This window comes from Miniopterus natalensis, chromosome 6, assembly GCF_054644295.1.
Source record: "Miniopterus natalensis isolate mMinNat1 chromosome 6, mMinNat1.hap1, whole genome shotgun sequence".
Classification (NCBI taxonomy): domain Eukaryota; kingdom Metazoa; phylum Chordata; class Mammalia; order Chiroptera; family Miniopteridae; genus Miniopterus; species Miniopterus natalensis.
The window spans coordinates 83,214,652-83,236,467 of record NC_142086.1 but is presented as its reverse complement, the minus strand read 5'-3'; the positions used below and the strand labels follow the sequence as shown (position 1 = coordinate 83,236,467).

General features: G+C 55.1%; 1 protein-coding gene across 1 annotated transcript in view; it reads left to right on the top strand.

The window, feature by feature from the left end:
• The window catches only part of COL18A1 (collagen type XVIII alpha 1 chain), a 43,148-nt gene that overhangs the window by 14,056 nt on the left and 7,276 nt on the right, over nucleotides 1-21,816 (top strand). Inside the window, exons 3-31 of the mRNA XM_087818390.1 lie at nucleotides 848-934; nucleotides 1,807-1,866; nucleotides 3,023-3,152; nucleotides 5,264-5,340; nucleotides 5,728-5,847; nucleotides 6,204-6,230; nucleotides 7,509-7,571; nucleotides 7,679-7,765; nucleotides 8,128-8,181; nucleotides 8,325-8,483; nucleotides 9,306-9,368; nucleotides 10,298-10,324; nucleotides 10,932-11,063; nucleotides 11,612-11,674; nucleotides 12,705-12,731; nucleotides 13,635-13,670; nucleotides 14,205-14,276; nucleotides 14,603-14,638; nucleotides 14,815-14,904; nucleotides 15,489-15,518; nucleotides 15,608-15,634; nucleotides 15,929-15,991; nucleotides 16,355-16,429; nucleotides 17,423-17,449; nucleotides 17,642-17,695; nucleotides 18,081-18,155; nucleotides 19,179-19,247; nucleotides 19,821-19,863; nucleotides 20,108-20,170. Of these exons, the coding sequence (XP_087674516.1) occupies nucleotides 848-934; nucleotides 1,807-1,866; nucleotides 3,023-3,152; nucleotides 5,264-5,340; nucleotides 5,728-5,847; nucleotides 6,204-6,230; nucleotides 7,509-7,571; nucleotides 7,679-7,765; nucleotides 8,128-8,181; nucleotides 8,325-8,483; nucleotides 9,306-9,368; nucleotides 10,298-10,324; nucleotides 10,932-11,063; nucleotides 11,612-11,674; nucleotides 12,705-12,731; nucleotides 13,635-13,670; nucleotides 14,205-14,276; nucleotides 14,603-14,638; nucleotides 14,815-14,904; nucleotides 15,489-15,518; nucleotides 15,608-15,634; nucleotides 15,929-15,991; nucleotides 16,355-16,429; nucleotides 17,423-17,449; nucleotides 17,642-17,695; nucleotides 18,081-18,155; nucleotides 19,179-19,247; nucleotides 19,821-19,863; nucleotides 20,108-20,170 (1,936 nt within the window). The remainder of the gene's footprint in view (nucleotides 1-847; nucleotides 935-1,806; nucleotides 1,867-3,022; nucleotides 3,153-5,263; nucleotides 5,341-5,727; nucleotides 5,848-6,203; nucleotides 6,231-7,508; nucleotides 7,572-7,678; nucleotides 7,766-8,127; nucleotides 8,182-8,324; nucleotides 8,484-9,305; nucleotides 9,369-10,297; nucleotides 10,325-10,931; nucleotides 11,064-11,611; nucleotides 11,675-12,704; nucleotides 12,732-13,634; nucleotides 13,671-14,204; nucleotides 14,277-14,602; nucleotides 14,639-14,814; nucleotides 14,905-15,488; nucleotides 15,519-15,607; nucleotides 15,635-15,928; nucleotides 15,992-16,354; nucleotides 16,430-17,422; nucleotides 17,450-17,641; nucleotides 17,696-18,080; nucleotides 18,156-19,178; nucleotides 19,248-19,820; nucleotides 19,864-20,107; nucleotides 20,171-21,816) is intronic.

Here is a 21,816-nt window from a genome sequence, read left to right as displayed (position 1 = left end):
CCCCCCATCCAGTTCCATCCGCTTTGTGTCCCCAGGGACACCACTTTCAGTGACGCACCTCATCTTTGTCTTACCATCTTACCTGACATGATTTCCTCTAAGATCCACACTAATACTTGAGATGTCAGGGCCCTGTTTACTGCTGTGCCCTGGTGCCCAGTGCGGGGCAGAGAACGTGTGAGGGAACAAGCGTTGGTGAGGGATGGAGAGGGAGAGGGAGTGAGTGAATGAATGAGTGAGGAGTGAACGGATGAAATTGCCTCTGGGTTGAGCAGCCCATGTGCACGGAGAGCCAAGAGCTCTCTTCAAGCACTGTGGGCTGTTTTGTCCTTGACCTCTCACTTGTTTTATGAAAAGGTGACGTTGCAGCCCTAGCTGGTTTTGCTCAGTGGTTAGAGCGTCAGCCTGCAGACTGGAAGGTCCTGGGTTCGATTCCGGCCATGGGCACGTACCTCAGTTGCAGGCTCAATCCCTAGCTGGTCGGGGCACATGCGGGAAGGAACCAATCGATGTTTCTCTCTCTCTCTCCTGCTTTTATTTTCTCTAAAAAGCAACAGAAAAAATATCCTCGGGTGAAGGGGAAAAAAAAATTAAAAAAGAAAAAAAGTGACATTGCAAAGAGAGTAAGACCTGGATTCTCTCCGCTTAATCTGACTGTTCCCTGCTGCATCGGAGGTTTGACCAGGAGCAACACTGGCCTGACCCAGGGCAGGGACCCCTCTCATTCAGGTTTATATCACCTGAAATCTTGACCTCAGAGGGTGCCAGGCTCCATGAGTCAGGGTCTCTCTGTGCCCCGCCACCTGTCTTGGGACCGCCGATGACCTCTCTTTCCCTCTATGTTTAGGGAATGATCGCGGAACTGAGGGTGCGTGGTCATCCCCAGGTGAGCCCCCTGCACTGCCTGGAGGACGATGACGACGACAATGATGGGGTGAGTCTCCCTCCTCCACCCCCATCCCTACCCCTTGGGAGGAGAGCCCAAGCCATAAGGGCTGGCCTTCCCCAGGAACCCCAACGTGATGGGACTGGAAAGGTCTCTCTGAAAGATGCCATTTTGGATACCAGGAACCTGGTAACATTTTCAGTTGCCCTAGAGCATAAAAAAGTGCCCCCCCCCTTTCCTGGGACTCTCCATTCAAAACACACATGGACTATAAAGTGAATGCTGGATGGAAACGGTCCCCAGGACAGCCAGTAGGTGATACAGTTTATAGCAGTCAGCACGGCAAAAATGTGAGTAAGTGAAAAAGGAAAAGATGACTGTATTAAAAAAAAAAGTGTGAGTGAAAAGAAAACGACTATAAAAAAAAGTGTGAATGTTGTGAGTGTGTATGCACACAATCACGTGGGACCTGAGGAGGCAGGTCCACCTGTTCTGGGGTATGGACAGACAGGAGGAAAGCCATGTTCTGGGGGGAGGCTCCAGATCTCTACGGGGCTTCTGTCCTCTGGGCTGTTTCCCTGGATAGCGACCCAGGAACAGGATGACAAGTGGAAGGAAAGGAACATGTTTCTTTATGGTTCTCTGTATGTCTGTTCAGGAGCCAAATTGATTTCCAGTGGACAGTTCTAATTGGTCTGACTGGGCATGCCTCATTGATGACCAATTGACACCACTCAGGGGAGAGCCAGTTTTCTCCTGGCGACCATGAAAAGCACCTCCCTTTCTTTCTGTCCTCTCCCTCCTGCCTGGCCTGGGATGGGCCTGGGACAGGTGGGACCTGCCCTGATTTGCTCTCTAGGCCCTGCTGGGACTGGGGCTTCGGTCACCAGCTTCTTCCTTGTTTCCTGTAAACCCTTTAGGCATCAGGAGACTTCGGAAGTGGGCAGGAGGAGAACCGGGAGCTTCTCAAGATGGAAGCTGTGAGTACTAGCAGGGTCTCCACCCAGGGCCCCGTCCAAGCCCACGCTATGCTCCCTCTCCTCTCTCGGGAATGCTTAAAATTGTTTTTTCTAATTCTTCACATTCCTTGAGTCCCTCAGGTGGCCTTAACATTCTGATGGAGCGTCCTCATTAGCTGTTAGGGCCTAAGGGGCTAGAGGGTCTGTAAGTCAGAGAAGGGGAAAGCTGTGCAGGACAGCACAGGCCAGCTCGGTGAGTCCCCCAGCTTACACTGCCTGAAAGAACACGCAGGAGGGAGTGCATCTGTGACTGTCAGAGGCATTGGGCAGATCCCCTGTGGGGTGCGCGGGCCTGGTGGGGGGGAGTCCCCAGCCACGGGAGAAGGCCTAGTGTCCCTCTCTGGCTGCTGCTTGCCCTCCAGACAGTGGGGGGAGCTCTCAGACAAGACTCACAGGATGACTGTCGCCCACACACAGTGTCTCCAGGGAGCGCATGCCCAGTGTGGGGTGGCCAGCTGCAGGCAGCGTCTGGCCTGCTGTTTGAACATGCACTTATACCTATATCCCCAGGCTCCATGGCGCCTCTGGGAACAGGGAAGACCGGTTTTCAGGGCAGATATGCCTCATCCCCTGCGGGTGGGGGTGGGGGTGGGTGGCAGCCACCCGACCATGGAGTGCAGGGTCAGGGCCCTTGCCAAGGACACATCATAGCCACACCCAACATGCAGTGAACCACCAGAGCTCCCTCCACCTGAGGGCATCTGTGACAGTGTTGACCACTTGCCCTTCTCTGTTGGGACTACGGGAAGGAGACAGGGCTCTGGAGTGTCACTGAGGGACCACCCTGGGCTGTGAGCTGAGGGAGTGGGTGCTGACTCCTCCCTTGCATGGGGGAAGTTGGTGGGCTTGTGGAGTTCGAGGACTTGCTGGGCTCTCCAGGTGGGGCTGCTAGGGGAGGGGACCCCACCTCTCTGGCTGTTTAGAAGAGAACAGCTCTGGAGGGCCCTGAACTTCTTCCTGCCTGAGGTGAAGGCCTGAGGCTTCTTCCTCATCTTTCCTAAAGTGTAGAAAGATCTTATTTTACAAACCATATAAATCTAACATTTGACAGCATACGCATTCACAAGACGTCCAAGTTTGCCGAATAACGAAGGTGTTTTCCCATTTACCTTGCCAGGGAGCGTCTCTAAAGCCCAGCCTCCCTGAGGCTCCCCCAGTCACTTTTCCTCCCTTGGCTGAAAGCAGCAACTCAGAAGATTCCAGAACAGAAGAAATCGAGGAGCAAACTACTGTGTCTTTATTAGGAGGTAAAGCTCTTGTGGGTGTGTGTGCATGTTAGTGGTGTGCGTGTTAGTGGTATATGCGTGTGTTAGTGCTATGTGCACATGCACATGTGTATGTGTGGCTGAGTGAGGGGCTCCTGTCCATCACAGACACAAGCCCCAGACTGGGGAGTGGTTGGCACCTGCCCTGCCCCCTAGCCACCCTGGCACATATGGGGTCATCTGTGGGAACAAGCTGTCCCCAGGAGAAGTCAGGGCAGAGTGGCTGTGGAACACGTGCTTCTCTTTCCCAGGGTTTGTTTATTGTTTTCTTCTTTCTGGGGTATCTGTGGGACTGTCTTGAGTGTGCTGCTGGAGTGACATGCCACTGCTCAGCCTGGGGGCCAGTGGGTCACTAGGAGGACATGAGAGTAGGTTGTGAGGGCAGAGACTTCTCTGCCCAGAACCTCTATGAAGTGGAACCACCCTGGGGTCAGCAGTATGGGGTCAGGGACTCCCCTTGGTGACCTTGGAGGTGCGCTGGCCCAGAGAGTACACAAGCACAGAACTGCTGGAGGCAGGGCCAGGGTGCCCGGGATGCATTGAAAATGAAGTGTGTCTTAGTTCATTGCTGTGTTGCAACAAACTGCCACAAATTTAGCTGTCTGCAGCTGCACCATGTCTTGCCTCACAGATCTGCAGGCAGGAGTCCTCCTTGGAACCGAGGGCTGAAGGCTGGTGGGCAGGGCTGCTTCCCTGCAGGAGGCCCAGGGGAGCGTCTTTCCCTGCAGCAGTAGGACTGAGGGTCCAGGTTCTTTATTGCTGTCAGCCAGGGACTGCCCTCGGGCTCTAGAGGTCACCCACATTCCTCAGCTCCTCCTCACGACCCCCCCTCTTGCCTTCGTCTTCTATTTTGGGGCTTTCGGTGATGATTGGGTCATACCCTGAACTTCCAGAGTGATCTCCTTATGTTAGTGGGCGGGCTAGTAACCTATCAGTTACATCTGCAGGTCCCTTCCCAGTGGCACCTAGATTAGTGTCTGACTGAATGGCCAGGAGACAGGACTCCAGGGGTATCTGTAGGGTTCTGTCTGCACATTAATTTCAAGGTTTTAGAAAATTACATAGACTTTTTTACTTAGGAAAAAGCACAGATTGATTTTTAAGTTACTGAAATAATACATTTTCAATGCAGCCAAATTAGAAACAGAAAAGAACAAATGAGTGAGAACTGACGGTCAGTCCTACAGGTTCCCGCTGTTCTCATTTTCCCCTCGGTGGGCTAAGGGAGTGATGCCTGTGGCATTTGTCAGGGATGTGCTTCCCACAGGCACAGCCAGGATGAGCAAGGTGGGTGAAGCGCCCAGAGTGTCAGTCAAACCCCAGCCAGGGTCAGACATGCCTCTGAACTTCCCTCAGAAGACAGGGCCTCTGCAAGTCACCAGGTGCATGTGAAATTTCAGTGCAGCATGAGTCCTGTGTTTTCCAATTGACTCAGTGATGCTAGAATGTTCAAGTGAAAGGTTTGGGGAACAGCCTCAAGTTTACCCTCAAATTATGTTCAAGCAAATTACGTGTGCCCATCCTTCACCCAGTGAGGAAATTGACAAATGGGAGAAGCAGAGAACAGGGACAGTGGGTAACGGGGCCACACACAAGCATTGCAGTGGCATGGGCCCTGCTCTTCTCTGCATGCTGGTATCTGCAGCTTTGGGGAGATGTGCAGCTCAGGCAGGGGGCTGGTTTGGCCAGAGTTGGTCTATGGGCAGGGTACTTAGTGGGGCTGGTTTCCCCACTGTCACTGTTTCCCCAAAAGAAGCTACACAGGACGCCACTGAGCAGTGGGGAAACCCGAATCAGGCTGTGTGTTAGGTCACTGTATGTGACAATGCTGAGTTTTGCATATGTGACCACCAGGTCATTAGAAAACACAATTGTTCTTGGGAGATGTGGCATTCAGGGGGAAAGGGTCATGATAATGCAGGGGACTCTCAAGTGGCTCAGCGAGAAGTGGAGTGTGTGTGTGACACTGAGTGTGAGAGACAACTGGAGTATGTGTTTAGGCGGCGATAAGCAGCCATGGAGGGGAGCATGAGCCAAGAGCAGAGACTGTTGCCTCCGTTCAGGGGTATGACCTCTGTGCCCCCGCTCCCCAGCTCAGACCCTTCCTGGCTCAAATATAGTCACCACCTTGGACAGCAGCATCCAGACCTCTGAGGATGTCCTGGAAGAGGTGAGGCACATCCCTGACCCAGAACCATGGGGGCCCCAGAGCAGTCTATGCCTCTGGTCTGCTCATTGGTGACCCAACCAAGTTCTGGGCCCACACTCTTCCTCTGTGTCCCTTTGCCTGGCACATGATGGGCATGGCTGGGAGGCTCTGGCCAGAGCATGAGGAACATGTGGGTAGGGATAGGGGACAACTGGGCAGACCCCTGTTAATGTCAGTGCCACCAGCCTGAACCTTGTGTGGGTCCACTCTTGTATCCCCTGTGTGTGTCTACTTTGTGTGTCCCCCTGTGTGGTACTGAGCTCAGCCCAGAACACAGGAGAGTGTGGTGGTGGGTGGGCAGGTAAGCATGTATGTGGCCCCCCAGCCTGTGCCCTTTCCTCCTTCCAGCGTCTCTCAGGCCCAGTGGTGCAGAGTCCTGATGCACGGGCTGTCCCTGGGCCACAGGGACCCCCTGGACCCCCAGGGCCACCAGGGAAGGATGGCGCCCCTGGAAGAGATGGTGAGCCAGTAAGTACACATTTCTCCTCGGTCCAGCTGGGGTGGGGGCTCAGGCAGGAAGGGGAGAGGGTGCAGCTGATGTGGCAGAGCAGCTGGACCCTAGGGACCCTGGAGACCCCAGGACAGTATGCACTGTGTTGGCTGCTCCCCTCCCTGTGGGAGAGCTGGAGGGTGCTGGGAGGCTGCGGGCAGAGCCAGCTGAGGCCAGCCCACCACGAACAAAGGTGGCCAGACCTTGGGTGGAGGTCCTCCCATGGGAGTCAGGTCTGTGGAAGGCATGGAGCCCAGGGTCCAATTCCATGTCAGATGCTGTGGGCACAAGAGCCCATGAGTCCATCACTAACCATTTCTCTTGCATGTTCCAGGGCGACCCTGGGGAAGATGGAAAACCCGTAAGTTTGCTTTTCTCTCAGAGCCAGGTATTATCTATGACATTTGTGTAAACCCCTCAGGACGTTTTATCCTGTGACACTTTTCAAGTTCAGCACAGTGAAGAGATTTCAAAATGAAGCCATTTGGAAAATGCAACTTAACTTTGTTAAGAAAATACAAGTTTAACTCTTTGTAGAAAAATATAAAGTTATGCATATGTATTGAGATGTTTAGGCTAGTTATCGGAGGGGATGGAAAAAAGGTATAACTTCCAAATTCTTAGAGGAAAAAATGCATAGCGGAGAAATAGAAGGCCGCCTGTGGTTGGAGGCAGTGCATGCGTGGAGCAGAAGACACGTTTGTTTATTTGTAGGTGTTAGTTGCAGACTAGTCTGTGGTCTCAGTAGATGTAAGAGTTTTTGTCTTAAAACACTTAATTTGGATTTTGAAAAATCAACAAATACTAGTTCCAAGAAACAGGATAAAATGACACAAGGTCATAAATAAAGATTTGGGAAGCAACAGACCAGCAAACAGCAGGCAGAAGAGAGTGTCGCTGACCAACCCTGGACACAAAAGACTAGTTAAAAACGTGCCAAACAAGAAGGGATATTTCATGTTGACACCTGAATGATCCCTAATTAATCTTTTCATTCACAATTGACGACAAAGCTTTGCAACAAGACTGATAAGGTGTGTGAGGAAAGTAACGAGCACTCAGTGGTAATGGGGGCTTCCACAGAGCAGGGACATGCGTGTGTGTGTGTGTGTGTGTGTGTGTGTGTGTGTGTGTGTGTGTGTGTGAGAGAGAGAGAGAGATTGATTGATTTAGGATTCAAATGACTCCATTAACAAGCTTGCTCTAATAGAGTGCATTAGCTTTGCAGTTTTTAGTCTGACAGACCCTGCAGTATTCCAAGCACATGTGGACATTAAAATACCTTGATGGTCATTTAGGCCACAAGGGCCTCTAGCCCACTACCCAGGTGGCATGCAACATGGCATGCACCCGCACACATAATGGGTAGATGTCTGCAGGATGCTCTAGTCAGTTCTGTGCAGGTTCTCCAGGGAGCTGTCTGTAGGAGGGTCATGTGCAGAGCCTCAGGAGTCCCCAAAGTCAGAAGTATCCACCTCTGGTCCCAGCTCAGGTTCAGCTTTTGTCTGCCTCTCCTCAATGCTCACAAGGGAGCAGACATTCAGGGCTCAAAGCCACAAAGCTGCAGGTCTGGTGGCTCAGACGGTGATGAGACAGAGGTGCTTTCCCCCTGACTGAGCTGCCTGCCTGTGTCTTCCAGGGTGACATTGGGCCTCAGGGCTTCCCGGGAACGCAAGGAGACGTGGGCCCCAAAGGTGAGAAGGTGAGTCTAACCTGGCTGGGGCTGTGGGTGGGCCGCGTTACAATCTGGATCCCCAATCTACAGCGGCGCCGTGCTACTTGGTATGACCAGGCATCTTTTCTTCCCAGGGGGATCCTGGGGTTGGTCCAAGAGGACCCCCAGGACCCCAAGGGCCTCCGGGGCCACCAGGACCCTCCTTCAGACACGACAAGCTGGTGAGTCCCGCCTGCAGCCTCTTCCACCATGGGAAGGTCCCAGAGGAGGGACCCTCCCATTACCTACTTGCCCTCAAATCTGGAATCGGCCTTCCTGAGCGGTGCCTGGGCCCAAGGGAGTCAGCTTCTGCCTATGGGGCTGAGGGTAGAGCAGAAAACCCTCCGGGTAGTTCTGGGGTTCAGAAGGGTCTCCTTCAGGCTCTTTCACTTGGAGGGGATCCTATCTTCACTCTCTCTTTGCTTCCTGTCTTGACCTGGTGGTGACATGGGGCAGTGCCTAGGGGACAGCGTTGTGCAGGGCCAGAGACGTGTGGACGAAGGTCTGGGCTCTGGGTGACGGGTGTCTGGTCTTTTTTTCTCAGACCTTCATTGACATGGAGGGGTCCGGGTTCGGCGGTGACCTGGAGAGCCTTCGAGTGAGTGTCCCTTGGCCCAGGTGGCTGCTGCCCCACTGTCTCCATGCACAAGTGGAACGTAGGGGATGGGGGGCCAGTTCGGCGGGGGCAGCTGTCCTTTGGCAGATGCCATGTGCATGACTGTTGTGTTTTTCTGTGTCCAGGGCCCAAGAGGTTTCCCTGGCCCCCCTGGGCCCCCCGGCGTCCCAGGTCTGCCCGGAGAGCCAGGCCGCTTCGGCATGAACAGCTCAGTCATCCCAGGACCCGCAGGCCTCCCTGGTGTGCCTGGGCGGGATGGACCGCCTGGGCTCCCCGGCCTCCCAGTAAGACCTGCCTCCCCTCAGCTGCCCTTGTCCACATCGGGGTAGGCTAGGTATGGGGGTGAACACCAAGTGTGGGGGCCTCTTCCTGCCTGGGCAGAAGTCCCCCTCACCACCTCTGTACTCTGTCCTCACCACTTAGTCCTCGAGATGGGAGGAGCCTGATAACTCTGGGCGCTGACCCACTGGGTGACCACATGCAGTGCCATTGACCTCTCTGTCCTTCAGTGGGCAGCAGACGTCACAGAGGTCATCTCCAGGAGTGATTCTCATGGGATCAGGGTGGGCCCCACTACCCGAGAACCAGGGGCTGTGAGGAGCTCATGTTTGGCCAACTCACCATTCACAGGGGTCTTAGAGCCCGGCTCCCCTGCTCCTGGCACTGGGAACACAGTGGCCTGGTGGTTCCTACAGATGTTGCCACAGTGATCGGGTCATGGGAACCAGGTGCACATAGCCTGGTTTTCACTTGATGATGTACTCTAGGTGCATAATTTACCAGAATTCATCCTATTGACGGCATGTTGGCCTACTTTAGTGAGGGTCTGCCCCAAGATTGTGGGTGAGACAGCCCCCTCACCACAGGTTTGGCTGTTCCTCAATTTGATCAGCAGCTGAAAAAAAGGGAAGGAAAGAAATTTAAAAACTGAGCACAGCAGCTTGAGCTTTCTGACCTGTGTTACCATGAGGGTTACTGTGAGCCACAGGATTCAGGCGTGTCCTTGATTCTCAGGAAATCTGTGGATACCCAGATCATCTACTAGCTCAGCACCTTCTCAGCTGCTGAATTCGCTCTGGCCCCATACTCTGCTTTCTCTCCTTCAGGGACCTCCAGGTGCTCCGGGAAAAGATGGGCGACCAGGAGATGCCGGCCAGAAAGGCAGCCTTGTAAGTCACTTCTCCAGGTGTCCAGGGTGGACGTCACCTACAGCTGCAGTGTGGCCAGAGGGTTACCAAACCCTGGATGTGGGGTTTGGCCCTGGTGACCTCATGGAGAAGAAGTGCCACAGGGTGGCAACACCTGAGGTTGTGGGTGGCTTTACTCCAACAGGCAGCCACCATCACCACTTCATCGCAGTGCAACATCCAGGCAGGCCTCAGGCTTCCCGAAGTTTGCTTAGAGTGACAGCTAGCTGGGGCTCATGTCAAAATCCAGGACCTTGTTATCACTGTTTCCTTATGACAATTGAACTAATGTGCTTTGAAGAATATTGACACTTCATTTGATTTGGACACTATTTCGTTTCAGTTTTGGTTGCATTGATAATGGAGAAATTTTCAGGTCTGCACAAACCTCCTTCTGGTTTTCAGTGAATGAATGGAGAGGGGCAGGGTTGCCAGCCTGCAGTCATTTGGAGATACTTCCATGGAGCACCTTTTGTGAGCACCTGGCTCCTTGGGGTCAGCTCAGAGTTCCTCACTTTGGCTACCTGAGCTAGAAGGACTCTCTTGGGGCATTCGCTACTTGGCATACAGTGGTGGGGATGTGCTCTCAGCAGTGGTTCATTACTGACCCCCACGGCTGAGCCTTCCCTGGAGCCTCTGTCCCCACCTGATACGGGCAATGGTTGGAACAGCCAGAGAAGTACGCCAGGACCAAGAGGGGCAGTTGGAGTTTTAGATGCACGTCTTCTGGGAGCGGCATTTAGGCATCCCAGCTTTCAGGTCCAGAAGAGAGGAAAATCAGATACTAATAAGTCAGCATAAGTGGGAAAATAGTGACTTTGTGGGCCAGGATAAATGAATGAAACCCTGTGTGCGTTTCTTTTGCTGGCTGCTCATTGATCTCTTGATAGTAATTATTCTCTTTCCTGCAGGGTAAAGTGGGCACGCCAGGACCTAAGGTACAGACATACTTCCCGGGCTGGATTGGCTGCTGGGTGGAAGTAGCCCCCACCCCCTATTAGGGCACAGGAGTGGGCAGGCAGGCCCCCACAGGAAGTGAGCTGTCCTTGGTGCTGATATAGGAGCTGTCCTTGGTCCTTGGTCAGCACCCCGGGGCTGTGGAAAGGTGGCCTTCCTGCCATTAGGCAGGCTGTGCTGCCAGCATAGGGCAGTGGTCACACTTGTGCCCTTGCTGTGTCAGTGGGTTTGGTGTGACCTGCCACAGCGCCTCCTGGCTCTCAGTCCTCAGCCCCACCTGCCCCACGTGGGCAGCATGCTCTGTGCACAGTGCACCCTAAACCATGAGTGTCTCCCTCCTCTGAAATGAATGTCTCAGGCATGTGTGTGTGGTTCTCTCTCAGTTTTTTTATTTTTAAGTGGATGAAATCCTCTCATAAATTCTGAAGAGGTACAAAAGGGTTTGCTTGCTTCGTGGAATGTTATTTATCTCTATGGCTTTGCAGATTTGTAAAAAGCTTTGTAAGGAAATGTAGGTGTGTTGGGACACAGTGACTGACACCCACTCTGATGGCCGAGAGTGATGACATTCTCTCTCCACCTGTGCAGGGAAGCAAGGGAGACCCTGGCCCCCTTGGTCCTCCTGGGGAGAACGGCTTGACAGGACTCCCTGGACCAGCAGGACCACCAGGGCCCCCAGGGCCCCCTGGGCCTCCAGGACCAGGACTTCCCGCAGGGTTTGTGAGTACCAGCTGTTCCTGGCCCCCAGAAAGCCTGGGCCTGTGCCCCACGGCTCCCTCCCATCATCCCACACTGACTACCCCATAGTGGAGTCCCCACCCGTGAGCTGTAAGTGGCTCAGCATCCTCAGCAGGAAGGACTGATTGGCTTTAGGGCATAGTGAGTGTGGGTGTGTCTTCTGAGTCACATCACTGCCTAGACAGTGCCTCACGGTAGAGCCATGGGCAGTGGGAGGGAACAGGCACCCATTTCCACAAACAGCCACTGCTCAGAGACCATGTCCCATGAGTGATGCTGAAGGGCTGCTCCAGGGAGACAAAAGCAGAAACTGAGCACCATCACACAGCCAGGTCCCCAGCACACCCTTGGAGCAAGAGTGAATGACCTAAACTTGAGAGGCTGAAGGGGCACCCATCCAGCAGGCCCTGCCCCAGGCACATGCTTCTTATTTGAGAACGAGGATGGCCCCTACCAGGCAACCGGACCAGATCTCGGGGAGGGTCACTTTCTGTAAGAAGAGACACAGACCAGAGTGATGTTTTCTCCAGGATGACATGGAAGGCTCCGGGGGACCCTTCTGGTTGACAGCCCGAGGTGCTGATGGTCTGCAGGTACTGCCTATGAACATGCTTGATCAGCTCTGGGGGTGTGGGGTCACCTGGGGCAGGGCCCATCCCTGGGACAGGCCGAATGGGGACCAAGAGCAATGCTGCAGGCCCAGAGGAGCCACCTGAGTCCAAGGCACCTTCCACCCTAGAGGCTCCCTCATGTGGGAAAATGCCCCTGCTGGTCAAGATGAATGAATGTGGGGTGGAATGAGCCCTGAAGGATGAATCTTTCTGGGAAATCTCAGTCTCTGAGTTCTGTTTGATGCCTTGGATGTCTCAGCTGGCTAGAGGGAGCAGCCAGATGAGTTTTCCATTCTGAGCAACATCAATAAGAATTTTCACTTGGACAGAAACTAAGTCCATACATAGTCAGCTAGGATGGCTATAACATCTCAGCTCAGTACCTTTCCTTTTATGTATTAGAACATCTCAGTTCTTGTCAATAGCAGTTAGCTGCCCTGGCATCAAGTGAGGTGTGAGCCAAGAGGTGAGACTAATTGCTGTGACACAAGTGGAAAGAATCCTGTGGGCAAAGGCAGCAAGATTTGGGGGCACAGGACCTCTATTTCAGGGTTCCAGGCCCAAGTACACAGCTCCAATGCTCCTTGACCTCTGGAGGGGTTAGTGGGACTGTTTCAGGCCTCAGGGGGAGGTGATGGAGACCCTTGGGGGTCACAGCGAGGCTAAACCAGCCAAACGTCAGTATTCCATCTGTTCAAGTGCACTTACTTTTAGTTAAATAAGTTGCAAATTTGTGTTAGGGTGGTCTGAGCTGATGGCCCAGGTGGGCTGGCTCAGGGCTGGCGTGGGGACTGGCACACCTGCTGCAGCTAGTTTATGTCATGTCTATGGGGCTCTAGATGGTGCCGAGGACAAACCACCCTCTTGGTGGGATTTCAGGGGTGGGGTGCTGGCTCCTGTTGACTTTTCCCATTTCACTGGGAGCCAGCAGTTCTGGGAAGGGCTTGTGAGAGGGAGAAGCTCTCCCAGCAGGACCAGGCTCTAAGGGCTTCTTCCCTTTCTGCACCCACAGGGACCGCCTGGCAGGCCTGGGGTCAAGGTAAGTCGGAGATTAGTTAGTGGGCGCCCCTGCCACACTCCCCCCGGCCAGGAGTTAGTTACTGCTTCATATCCCCAGTGCATCATGGGAAGTGTAGGGGAACAGTCACGCACTGCAGCCCAGTACCTGCATGTTGGGGTGGGGTAGGGGGGTCTGACCCATCTTTCTAAAGCCATGTGACCTGAGATCCCTGGCCTCACGCATCTGAAGTGTGTGCTGACTTGGGCAGAAAAAAAGGCTTCAGAAGGAACCCCCACAGCCTCTGGGAGAGCAGATGGTGCCCCTGAGACCCTGGGGGCTTCTCTTGGGCCATCCCCCTACCTTGTCCTTCATCTTTTCTCCTCCCTGCTTGCTCTCTGCTCCCCCACCTGTCCCTGGAGGGTACCTCCCCCTCTCAGGGTGATGAGGGCAGGAGTGGCCCCCAGTAGGGGTTCCCCTTTGGGCTGCTCTGTGCCCCCCTCCCATGGGTTCTAGGGTTCAATAGGCCCACTGCGAGATCTGCCCCTGCTGTTCCACTCTTCCTAAGAATGTTTTGCTTTGATTTGCAAAACTTTGGGACATTTCAAAAGTTGAGTTTTTAGAAGTCCTTACCTATTATCATAAGCTGTAAAAAACGAAGTCATCTCATAGATGACGTCAATGACATGATAGCATGGCCTCCAGGACAGCCCTAGCCATGTGCCCTTAGCATGTGGCCAACCCCCAGCCATGCAGGCCACAAAGTCCCTGCATATGTTGCTCAATGTCCCCCGGACACTCAGCTCTGAGCTGGGGGAGGAGAGCGGTGTGGGAGGCCACCTGAATAACTAACCTTTTCTTGCCTTTCTCCGGGGACGGGTGAACACTGTCATGGGGTTGGGCCAGCCCAACACTGCACTAACAGAGCCCCTTCACCCACTTTAGGGGGATCCTGGAGTAGCTGGGCCACCAGGGACCAAGGTAAGAACCGATTCTCAGGTCTAGGAAATAGGCAATCTTTCTTAGCCCTAGTCTGGGAGCGGGGAGGGGTCCTCAGGCTGAGGCTAGAAGCCTTGGCTGTGCTGTGCCCATTGGCTCCATTGGCCTCATCAGTCCAATCCCCCCGGAGCCTCAGTAACAGGAGTGAGCCTGCACAGGGCCACCCTCCAGGCCAGGCCCAGCTTTATTCTCCCGCTCTCCCCTGGCTCATCCTTGTCATCTTGGCCCTTACTCTGTTCCTTAGAATTAACACCTACTTGTCCCAAGGCGCTCACCCCCAGGTCACACCCCAGGTTTTCCTGCTTCCTCCTGGCTCTCTACAGAAATCATGGAACCACATGAGTCCTTTGACCCTCCTCCGACCCCCAGCTCCCAGCCCTGTCCTGTCCTCTTTGACTCCTCAGTGCTTCTGAGAGACCGAATGGATCTTGGGTGTGAGCTCCAGCCTGACACCTCCCCAGCACCGGCTGGCTGGGTCGTGTCTGACGTACGGTCCTCTCCTTGTGTCCTTTGCAGGGAGAAGTCGGTGCAGATGGGCCCCCTGGGTTTCCTGGCCTTCCTGGCAGAGAGGGCGTAGCTGGAGCCCAGGTAGGTGACCTCCCAGGGATGCTGGGGGGTGACACCCCAAGTTGGGAGCCGATACTCTAGTGTGTCTCTCAGGTGGTTCCCCAACTTAGTTCTCTGTATGCCAAGGGGTCCGGAGACTCCACTCCATGAGATAAGTCGGGAGTCCAGGCTGCCCGAGGGAGTTTCCTGTGGTTGCTTAGCTCATCTATCCCCTTCCCATTTGGTCAGTGAAAGAACTCCCCATACCTCATTCAAAGTGGGCTCTAGCAGTCCGGGGTGTCCCAGGGGGGTGGGGAGGGTGGCTTGTGCTCTGTTTATGATGAAACATGTTCTTTCTGTCTCTGCAGGGACCAAAAGGAGAAAAGGGGACCCAGGGAGAGAAAGTGAGTGGGGGGGGGGGCCTTGGGTGCACAGGTGGGGTTGAGGGTACACTGTGGCCTTGGGGGGCTCTCAGGCCACCTCCTTACACCCTATGGGCTCTGGAGTCCCAGCCAGAGTCACTGTAACAATTCTACCCTTACAAGCAACCCAAGCACTGGACACAGGCTTCTTCTTCCAGGGCGACCCAGGGAAGGATGGAGTGGGGCAGCCAGGCCCCCCCGGCCCCCCCGGCATCCCAGGGCCTGTCATCTATGTGTCGGAGCAGGACGTAAGGACGCTGCATGGGTGGGCATATGTTCTGTCTGGATCCCCAGTGCTGGTTACAGCCAATGCAGTGTTGACTCCCAACTTCCAGGGTCCACACTCTGATTCCAGTGAGGGCTGGGATGACGTCTGTCAGAGCCACCAGGCCTCCCCCCATAGGGTCACCCCCAAAGACATCACGATTTCCAGTCTGTTGGTTCTGTGAGGTTTCTCACTGTCAAAGCAAGGCCTTTCAGAGCTGCCCAATTGGCAGCATGTCCCATTTGTCCGAGTGCCACCCGCTCCGTGTGCTGAGCTCTCCCCTCTGGCCCCCAGTGCACAGCACAGGAGGTAGGGGCACTGGACTCCTGGTCCCAGGGCCATGGACAATTCTACATTTCAGGAGGTGGGCTCCCAGGAGCAGCTTCACTTCTTACCTGAGGGGACCTAGAGGCACAAGCCAGGACTGTTGAAAACAAAATTCTGTCCCGTGTTTAATTTCTGGTGATGTTCTGTTGGTCTTGTGAGACTGATAAAATGAGAGTGGAATTTTAATTGTGAATGTGGTTTTCTTTTTGCAATTTTGTGTTTCTGCCTCCTTGGTGACAGAGAGCAGTGGCCATGGCCCGTGGAGTCAAGGTATGTGCTGCCCGATCTGGAATGCAGTCTGGCTGCACAGTGCCTGTCACCATCCCCCCAGTGACAGACACTGTTGCTCTATCCCACAGGGCCAGCCAGGGTACGCGGGCCTCCCGGTAAGTAGCCTCAGCCCCACCCCGGCCTGGCAGGAAGTAGGGCTTCCACACTGAAGGAGCCCAGTGCTGGGTGGGCGCCTGCTAGGTTGAGAAACCTTCTGACCCCTTAGTAGGAGCCCCTGGGGTCTAGCACAGGGGTCTTGGGTAGGGTGGAGCAGGCCTTTCTCTGCCTACAACTGGTCAAGACCACAAGACAGGCGCATCTGAGGTAGCCATGCTGGGAGAGGGCATGAGTGGCCATCGCGGGGACTGGGTTGCTCGTGGGGCCCCTCATTCCTTCCTGTCTCCTGGCAGGGACCAGCCGGGTCGAAGGGAGATGTGGGCTCCAGAGGCCAGCAGGGCCCCCCAGGACCCAAGGTGAGGGGTTTTACACCATCTGCTCAAGGATGGCCCTGTCTGTGACCCTGGGGGACAGTACTGGTCCACCCAGTTGATTATTCTCAGGGGGGGCTGTCACGGCCCTGGGAGCTGGGAGCTGTCACGGCCCACCTGAAGCCTGTGACAGATTCTGACATAGGCTCTCCTCTCTGTCACTTCAGTGTGACCCATGGGGAACCCACCAAGACTCCCAACCACAGCGCCCCCAGAAGGGGAGGCCTGCTCATGTGTGCCTGTTTTGGGGTGTTTGCATGGACGCCTGAGTTGGGGCTTTGCTGTGGTGAGTGTGAGGGCCCTCTCCCCTGGAGCTGTCTTCCCTGACTGTGCTGCTCGGTGTTCTAGGGCGAGAAGGGTGAGCCCGGCACAGTCTTCAGTCCCGATGGCAGAGTGCTGGCCCCTGCCCAGAAAGGAGCCAAGGTGAGACAACCTGGGCCATGCTTTTCACTCCTTGTACAGGCCAGGGGAGCAGGGTTTCCAGGGACCATGGAGTGAGCATGGAGGTGGGTTGTCTTCCTGAGAGGGACCAGCTCCTAGCCACGCAGGAGAGCCTCCTGAGCATGGTTCCGGAATCTTCCACAGCCTGGGCCCCCTTGCCCTTCCCTGTCTGTTCCTCTTTCACAACCACATTGGGAGGGTCCTGCACACTCAGATGGGCCGCAACCTGCTGGTCCTTGGTCATACCCTTCCCGTCGGCTGAGCCAGCCCTGCACAGGGGCTGGAGGCACTCAGGGCCACGGCTCTGGGCTCATTCCTTGGCCTGGCTTCACCTGCAGGAGATAGAGTCCCCAAGTTTGCCCAGTGGGAGCTACCCCATCCTTCTGTGTCTGGCTGCCCCTCAGCCTCGGACTGTGGCTAGGGTCCTGGCCCTCCTTCCTCAGGAGGGAGCAGAGCATGGCTGGGGTCAGGTGTGGTTCCCTGCTCCCAGCACATGACCCTCCAGACAGGCACTTGGGTGGGTCCTGGGGAGTAACTGGACCCTGATTGGGTGGCTATGGGTGCAGGCTTGCAGGGGGCCCCAAAGCCCCAAGAATTGTTGGGGATGGGCCACAGGACCTTGGGTCCCAGGCCCAGAGAAAACTGCCAGCCCCAGCTGGCTTCATACCTGAGGTCAGGGCCATGGTGACTCTAACCAGGACACCGCAGGGCAGCCTCCCAAGCCTCAGGGCTCTCAGGGTACACCCCATCCATGCTCCCTGGGACAGAAACTCCACTCCAGCCCCTTCTCTCTGCTGTTGTTTCCTTCCCTCCTCTGGTGGTCAGTGCTTCAGTGCTGCCTAGAGGGCATCCAAATGGGCACAGGGAGCCCTGGGGGTATCTAGATGGGCACAAGGACCCCTGGGGAGTGCCCAGCGCGGGGGGCGTGGGGGGAATGACTTGCTGTCACCTAACAGTGCTTCTGGTTCTGTTCAGGGAGAACCCGGCTTTCGAGGACCTCCGGTGAGTAGCCCATACTTCCCCCCCACGCACATGCGTGTGCTGAAAAGCACCTGTCACTGCCTGGCTACTGAGAAACACGAGTGACCAGAGTTTACATCCCAGCTTCGCATTTAAAGCTCAGGACAGCTGTTGGTGGGAAACCACAGCGGGTTATGTCTTGCTTACCTGAAACGTGGCTCCTCCTCTCTGCAGGGTCCGTATGGACGGCCTGGGCACAAGGGAGAGATTGGCTTCCCTGGACGACCGGTATGGATCGAGGGTCTCTTGCTGTGTTGGGGAGGAATAGGCAGAGAGCAGCCCAGGCCCACAGGGACATGGGTTCTGAAGAGAGTAGACTGCCATCCTTCCCACTGTCCTGCACCTAGGATGGCCCGTGCCTGAACACAGCTCTCTTTGGGACATGGGCGAGGAGTCCTGGCCCTGCTAATGGGCAGCTTGGACCTGGAAAGGGCTGATGCCCCCAGGAGGCCCTGGGTGGGGACAGGAGCTCCTGGGTCCCAGCCCCCCAGGGCCTGAGGGCTGGGGTGGTATGAGGCTAGGCTGGGCTGGGTTTGCGCTGGCGGGGACTGAGATAGCAGCTGAGGCCACGATCTTGGCCAGCACCCAGCAGCTCCCCCAACACTCTCCCCAGGGTCGTCCTGGGATGAATGGATTCAAAGGAGAGAAAGGGGAGCCAGGAGATGTCAGCATTGGATTTGGTGCAAGGGTGAGTATCCTTCAAGAAGTGGACAGGGCACAGCTGGGACACCCAGCGCCCAGAATAGCCTGGCTGGAACAGCCTCGGGTTCCCAGGCTCGTCTTCAGGAGGCTGCTTCTGAGGGGCCCTGTGGTGTGACCACTCTGTGCTGGTTTTCTGACTCCCCTCCAATACTCCCCTCCCCCCACACACAGGTGGACAACATACACGTCCAAATGCACACACGTGCTCACACACAGCCCCGGCCCACCTGGAACAGACTCCCTTTCTTGGAAGGACGTCCAGGTTGGCATGGGTTCCGTGCTACAGGGTTCTCTTCACTCAACACCACGTTATCACTGGCAGTAACTCTGCCATTTTTCGAGCCAAGGTTTTTATTTTAGTAACATCAGCAGGGTAAGGCATTTGTAGCCATTCCTCCTGAGACTCAGGGCTTGCTCCTGACACGCCGGGCACCCAGTACCCCTCCTGCCACACTCACACATCCTCTTCTGGAAGCCCAGCCCCAGCCCAAATATCAGCCCAGGGCCCCTCCCGCCCCTCCCTGGTCCCTGTCCCGGGTTCCTGTGAGCCCAGCCTGAGGAGGACAGGTCCTGAGCTCAGTGTCCCAGGAAATCTGCTCTTCCAATTTTCTCTTTACTGTGGTTCTTTGTAGAGGCTTCCTTCCCCCTTGTTGACTAAAACTGGGCCATTAGGAAAAATTGGGACTAGAAGGCAACATTTTTCAGAGTTCTGACGCAGTGATGGAAGAGTAGGTCACATTTGTGAATAAGGGAGAAGCTCTGGGGTTCTTTTCACACTGTTGAGTTTTAAAAACAGGTATGAAATGGCTGTGCATGTGCTCCTGGTCAGGTGCATCCCACCTCCGGCTCTGCTTCTAGTCTTTCCCTCCTTGGCCATACTCAGAAAGTGGCTTAGGAAGTGACCACTGTGACTTTCAGAAATGCTGCTACCCACATCTGCCGCCTTGGCCAGTGTCTGTGCCCTTGCTGGGGACCTGACTGACCAGGGCTTTCTGTTTCCCTCATATAGGGTCTGCCTGGCCCCCCAGGGCCTCCAGGGCCCCCAGGCCTTCCCGGGACCCCTGTCTATGACAGCAACGTAAGTCACCCGGTACCTGCTCTCCCCTCCCCAGTCCTTAGACAGAGTCCTTGGTTGCTGCCACCTTCCCAACACCAACCCTCACCAACCTCAGGGAGGGGCAGCCGAAGCCATAGCCCCTGGGCCTCTGAGTAGGGGAGATGAGGTGCTTCTGGGAGGGAGCTGGGTAGTGGGCGCCCGGCTGCCTTCCTCAGGGGCCACAATTGATTAGAAGATAAGCCCCCAGGAAAATACAGGTCGGGGGCAGGGAGAGCTCTCTGGATCTGGGCACCTGAGTACCAAACGCCGTGGTCCTTGGGAAGGTGGACATCCTCATTTGGCGAGGCTCAGAGACATGAAGCCAACTCATGGGGCACTCCTCATGTCATGACCAGGGCTCCTGATTCCAACCCCGTGTCCTCTCCTTTCCCCAAGCTGCACCCATCTTGGGATGGGCATGGCTGAGGGGTAAAGGGTGCCTCTGTGGCCTCGAAGAGGGTGCTGGGTCTTCTGGACTCAGACCCCTGGGTGGGTGGTGGCCTCAGTTTCCAGAGTGTCTCCCTCAACCAGCCACCTTTGGCCCATTCTTTGCAGGCATTTGTGGAGCCTGGCCCTGCTGGCCCTCCCGGATTGCCAGGTGAGGGCTCCTAGGGCCCCTGGGAGAGCTAGGGATGGGTGGCCCTTTACAGGGGTGCTGAATGCTCCAGGACTTAGCGCTCCCTGCTCACCCAGCTCTGAGGCAATATGTATTCCCTGGGACCTAACCATGGATGGGAGTGGACATAGTGGCCACCCCACTTGATGTCCACAATTTAGGTTCTCTGGAGGGTGTGCCCCTCTCGTACATTCTATAATGGGCACTGGGATCTCTGTCCCTCCAGGGCACCAGGGGCCTTCAGGACCAAAGGGCGACAAAGGAGAAGTGGGCCCTCCTGGACCACCAGGTGAGAGTGCTCTGGGTGGCCCTGGGCTGAGGGGCTGTGTTTGTGGTTACCTGTCCTGCTCTCTGGGAGGAAGAAAGCCCCTTCCAGACTTGTGGGGCCCTGACAGGACCTGTGGGGCTGGGGCTGGACTTTAGGATGCCTGGTTGGCCTGATAGCCCCCATAGGGCCTAGGGGGTGGCAAGGATAGTGGGGCCAAGGCAATGGCCAGGCAGGATATCCCATCATCCCACCTGCTGAGGAGCAGGTCTGGGCCTCAGTGTGTGCCTCCCAGAAAAGACCTGGCACCTCTGATGGGGATGGTGAAGAACCTTTTAGGGAGAAGGAAGTGATGTGCTGAGACACAGGATGAAGGACAGTGGAACCATGTGGCCCCACTTGACAGCACAGCAGAGTCCAAGTCTCTGAGGTCCCAGCCCTGCCCAGGAAGCACTGAAGACCTCATGCATGTGAGACTCCAAGTGTCAGGGGTGCACCAACCCCTCAGAGCTGAGTCAAGAATGGAAAAGGAACATGTAGCTAATAACCAATGGGAAGGAAGAGCAACATAGAAAACGTGGTCCAAAATATGGTGAGAAAGGAGAGAAAAAGCACAGAACAGGCAGAACAAATAGAAGACAGGGAGTAAAATAATTAATTTAAACCAGCTCTCTCAGTAAGCGTAATAGCTAAATATTGAGATTAAAACACAAAATCCTTAGTGGGATAGAAACAAAACTACATGCTGCTCACAAGAGACACCTCCTAAATGTAAGGACATGGAAGCACACGTATGTGCCCACATTTGTGCCGTGTGAGAAATCAGACACGTGTGTCTAAAGGCAGAGACATTGCCAGAAATAAAGCATCCATAATGATAGAAAAAAACCCACCAAATAAAAAGAAAATACAGGAAGTCCAAATCTGTCTGCACCTAACAACGTGGCTTCAGAATGTAAGAAGCAAAAATCAACAGAACTGAAAGGAAAAACAAGGAAACCAGTGATCACGGGAAATTTTAACCGGTTCTTGGTAAGTGATGGGACCTGCAGAGAAAGGACAGGTCAGTCAGTAGATGGAGGATCTGAACAGGTGACAACCTGAAGCCCAGGTCCTGACACCAACACGGACGACACAGCGTGTTCAACATAGGAGCCCGTGCCAGGCAAAAGCAGGTCTGCAAGTTGGGCAGAGGGGACATCATGCAGAGTCTGCTCTCTGACCACAGTGGAGGTGTAGCCGGAAAAGTGCCCAGGTATGGAGAAAGCACAACAGCGCTCTCACTCTGCCTGCCAAGGCCCTGGAGCAGCAGGCCCCGCACGCAGTGAGAAGGACGCAGGACAGGAAGTCCCGTGGTGACAGCATGTGAGCTGGGCCGCCTTGGGCAAGTTAGGAAACAAATAGCAAACTTAACTTGAAGCGAATAGGTGGGAAGAAATAGTAAAGACCAGAAGTGAATGAAAACATGTGTATAGTAGGAAACATCAAAAAGTCAAAACAGCACGTTAGTTCTTTGAAAAGACTAATAATACTAACGCGCCCCTCGCACACTGACAAGGAGAGAGGTGCGGCGACATGCTGGAAAGGGGACTACCTTACGATCTGGTAGAGGGTCCACAGGAACTGACCCCCCCCCCCCCCCGCCGTGCTCAGTGGGGGTGCGGGGCTCC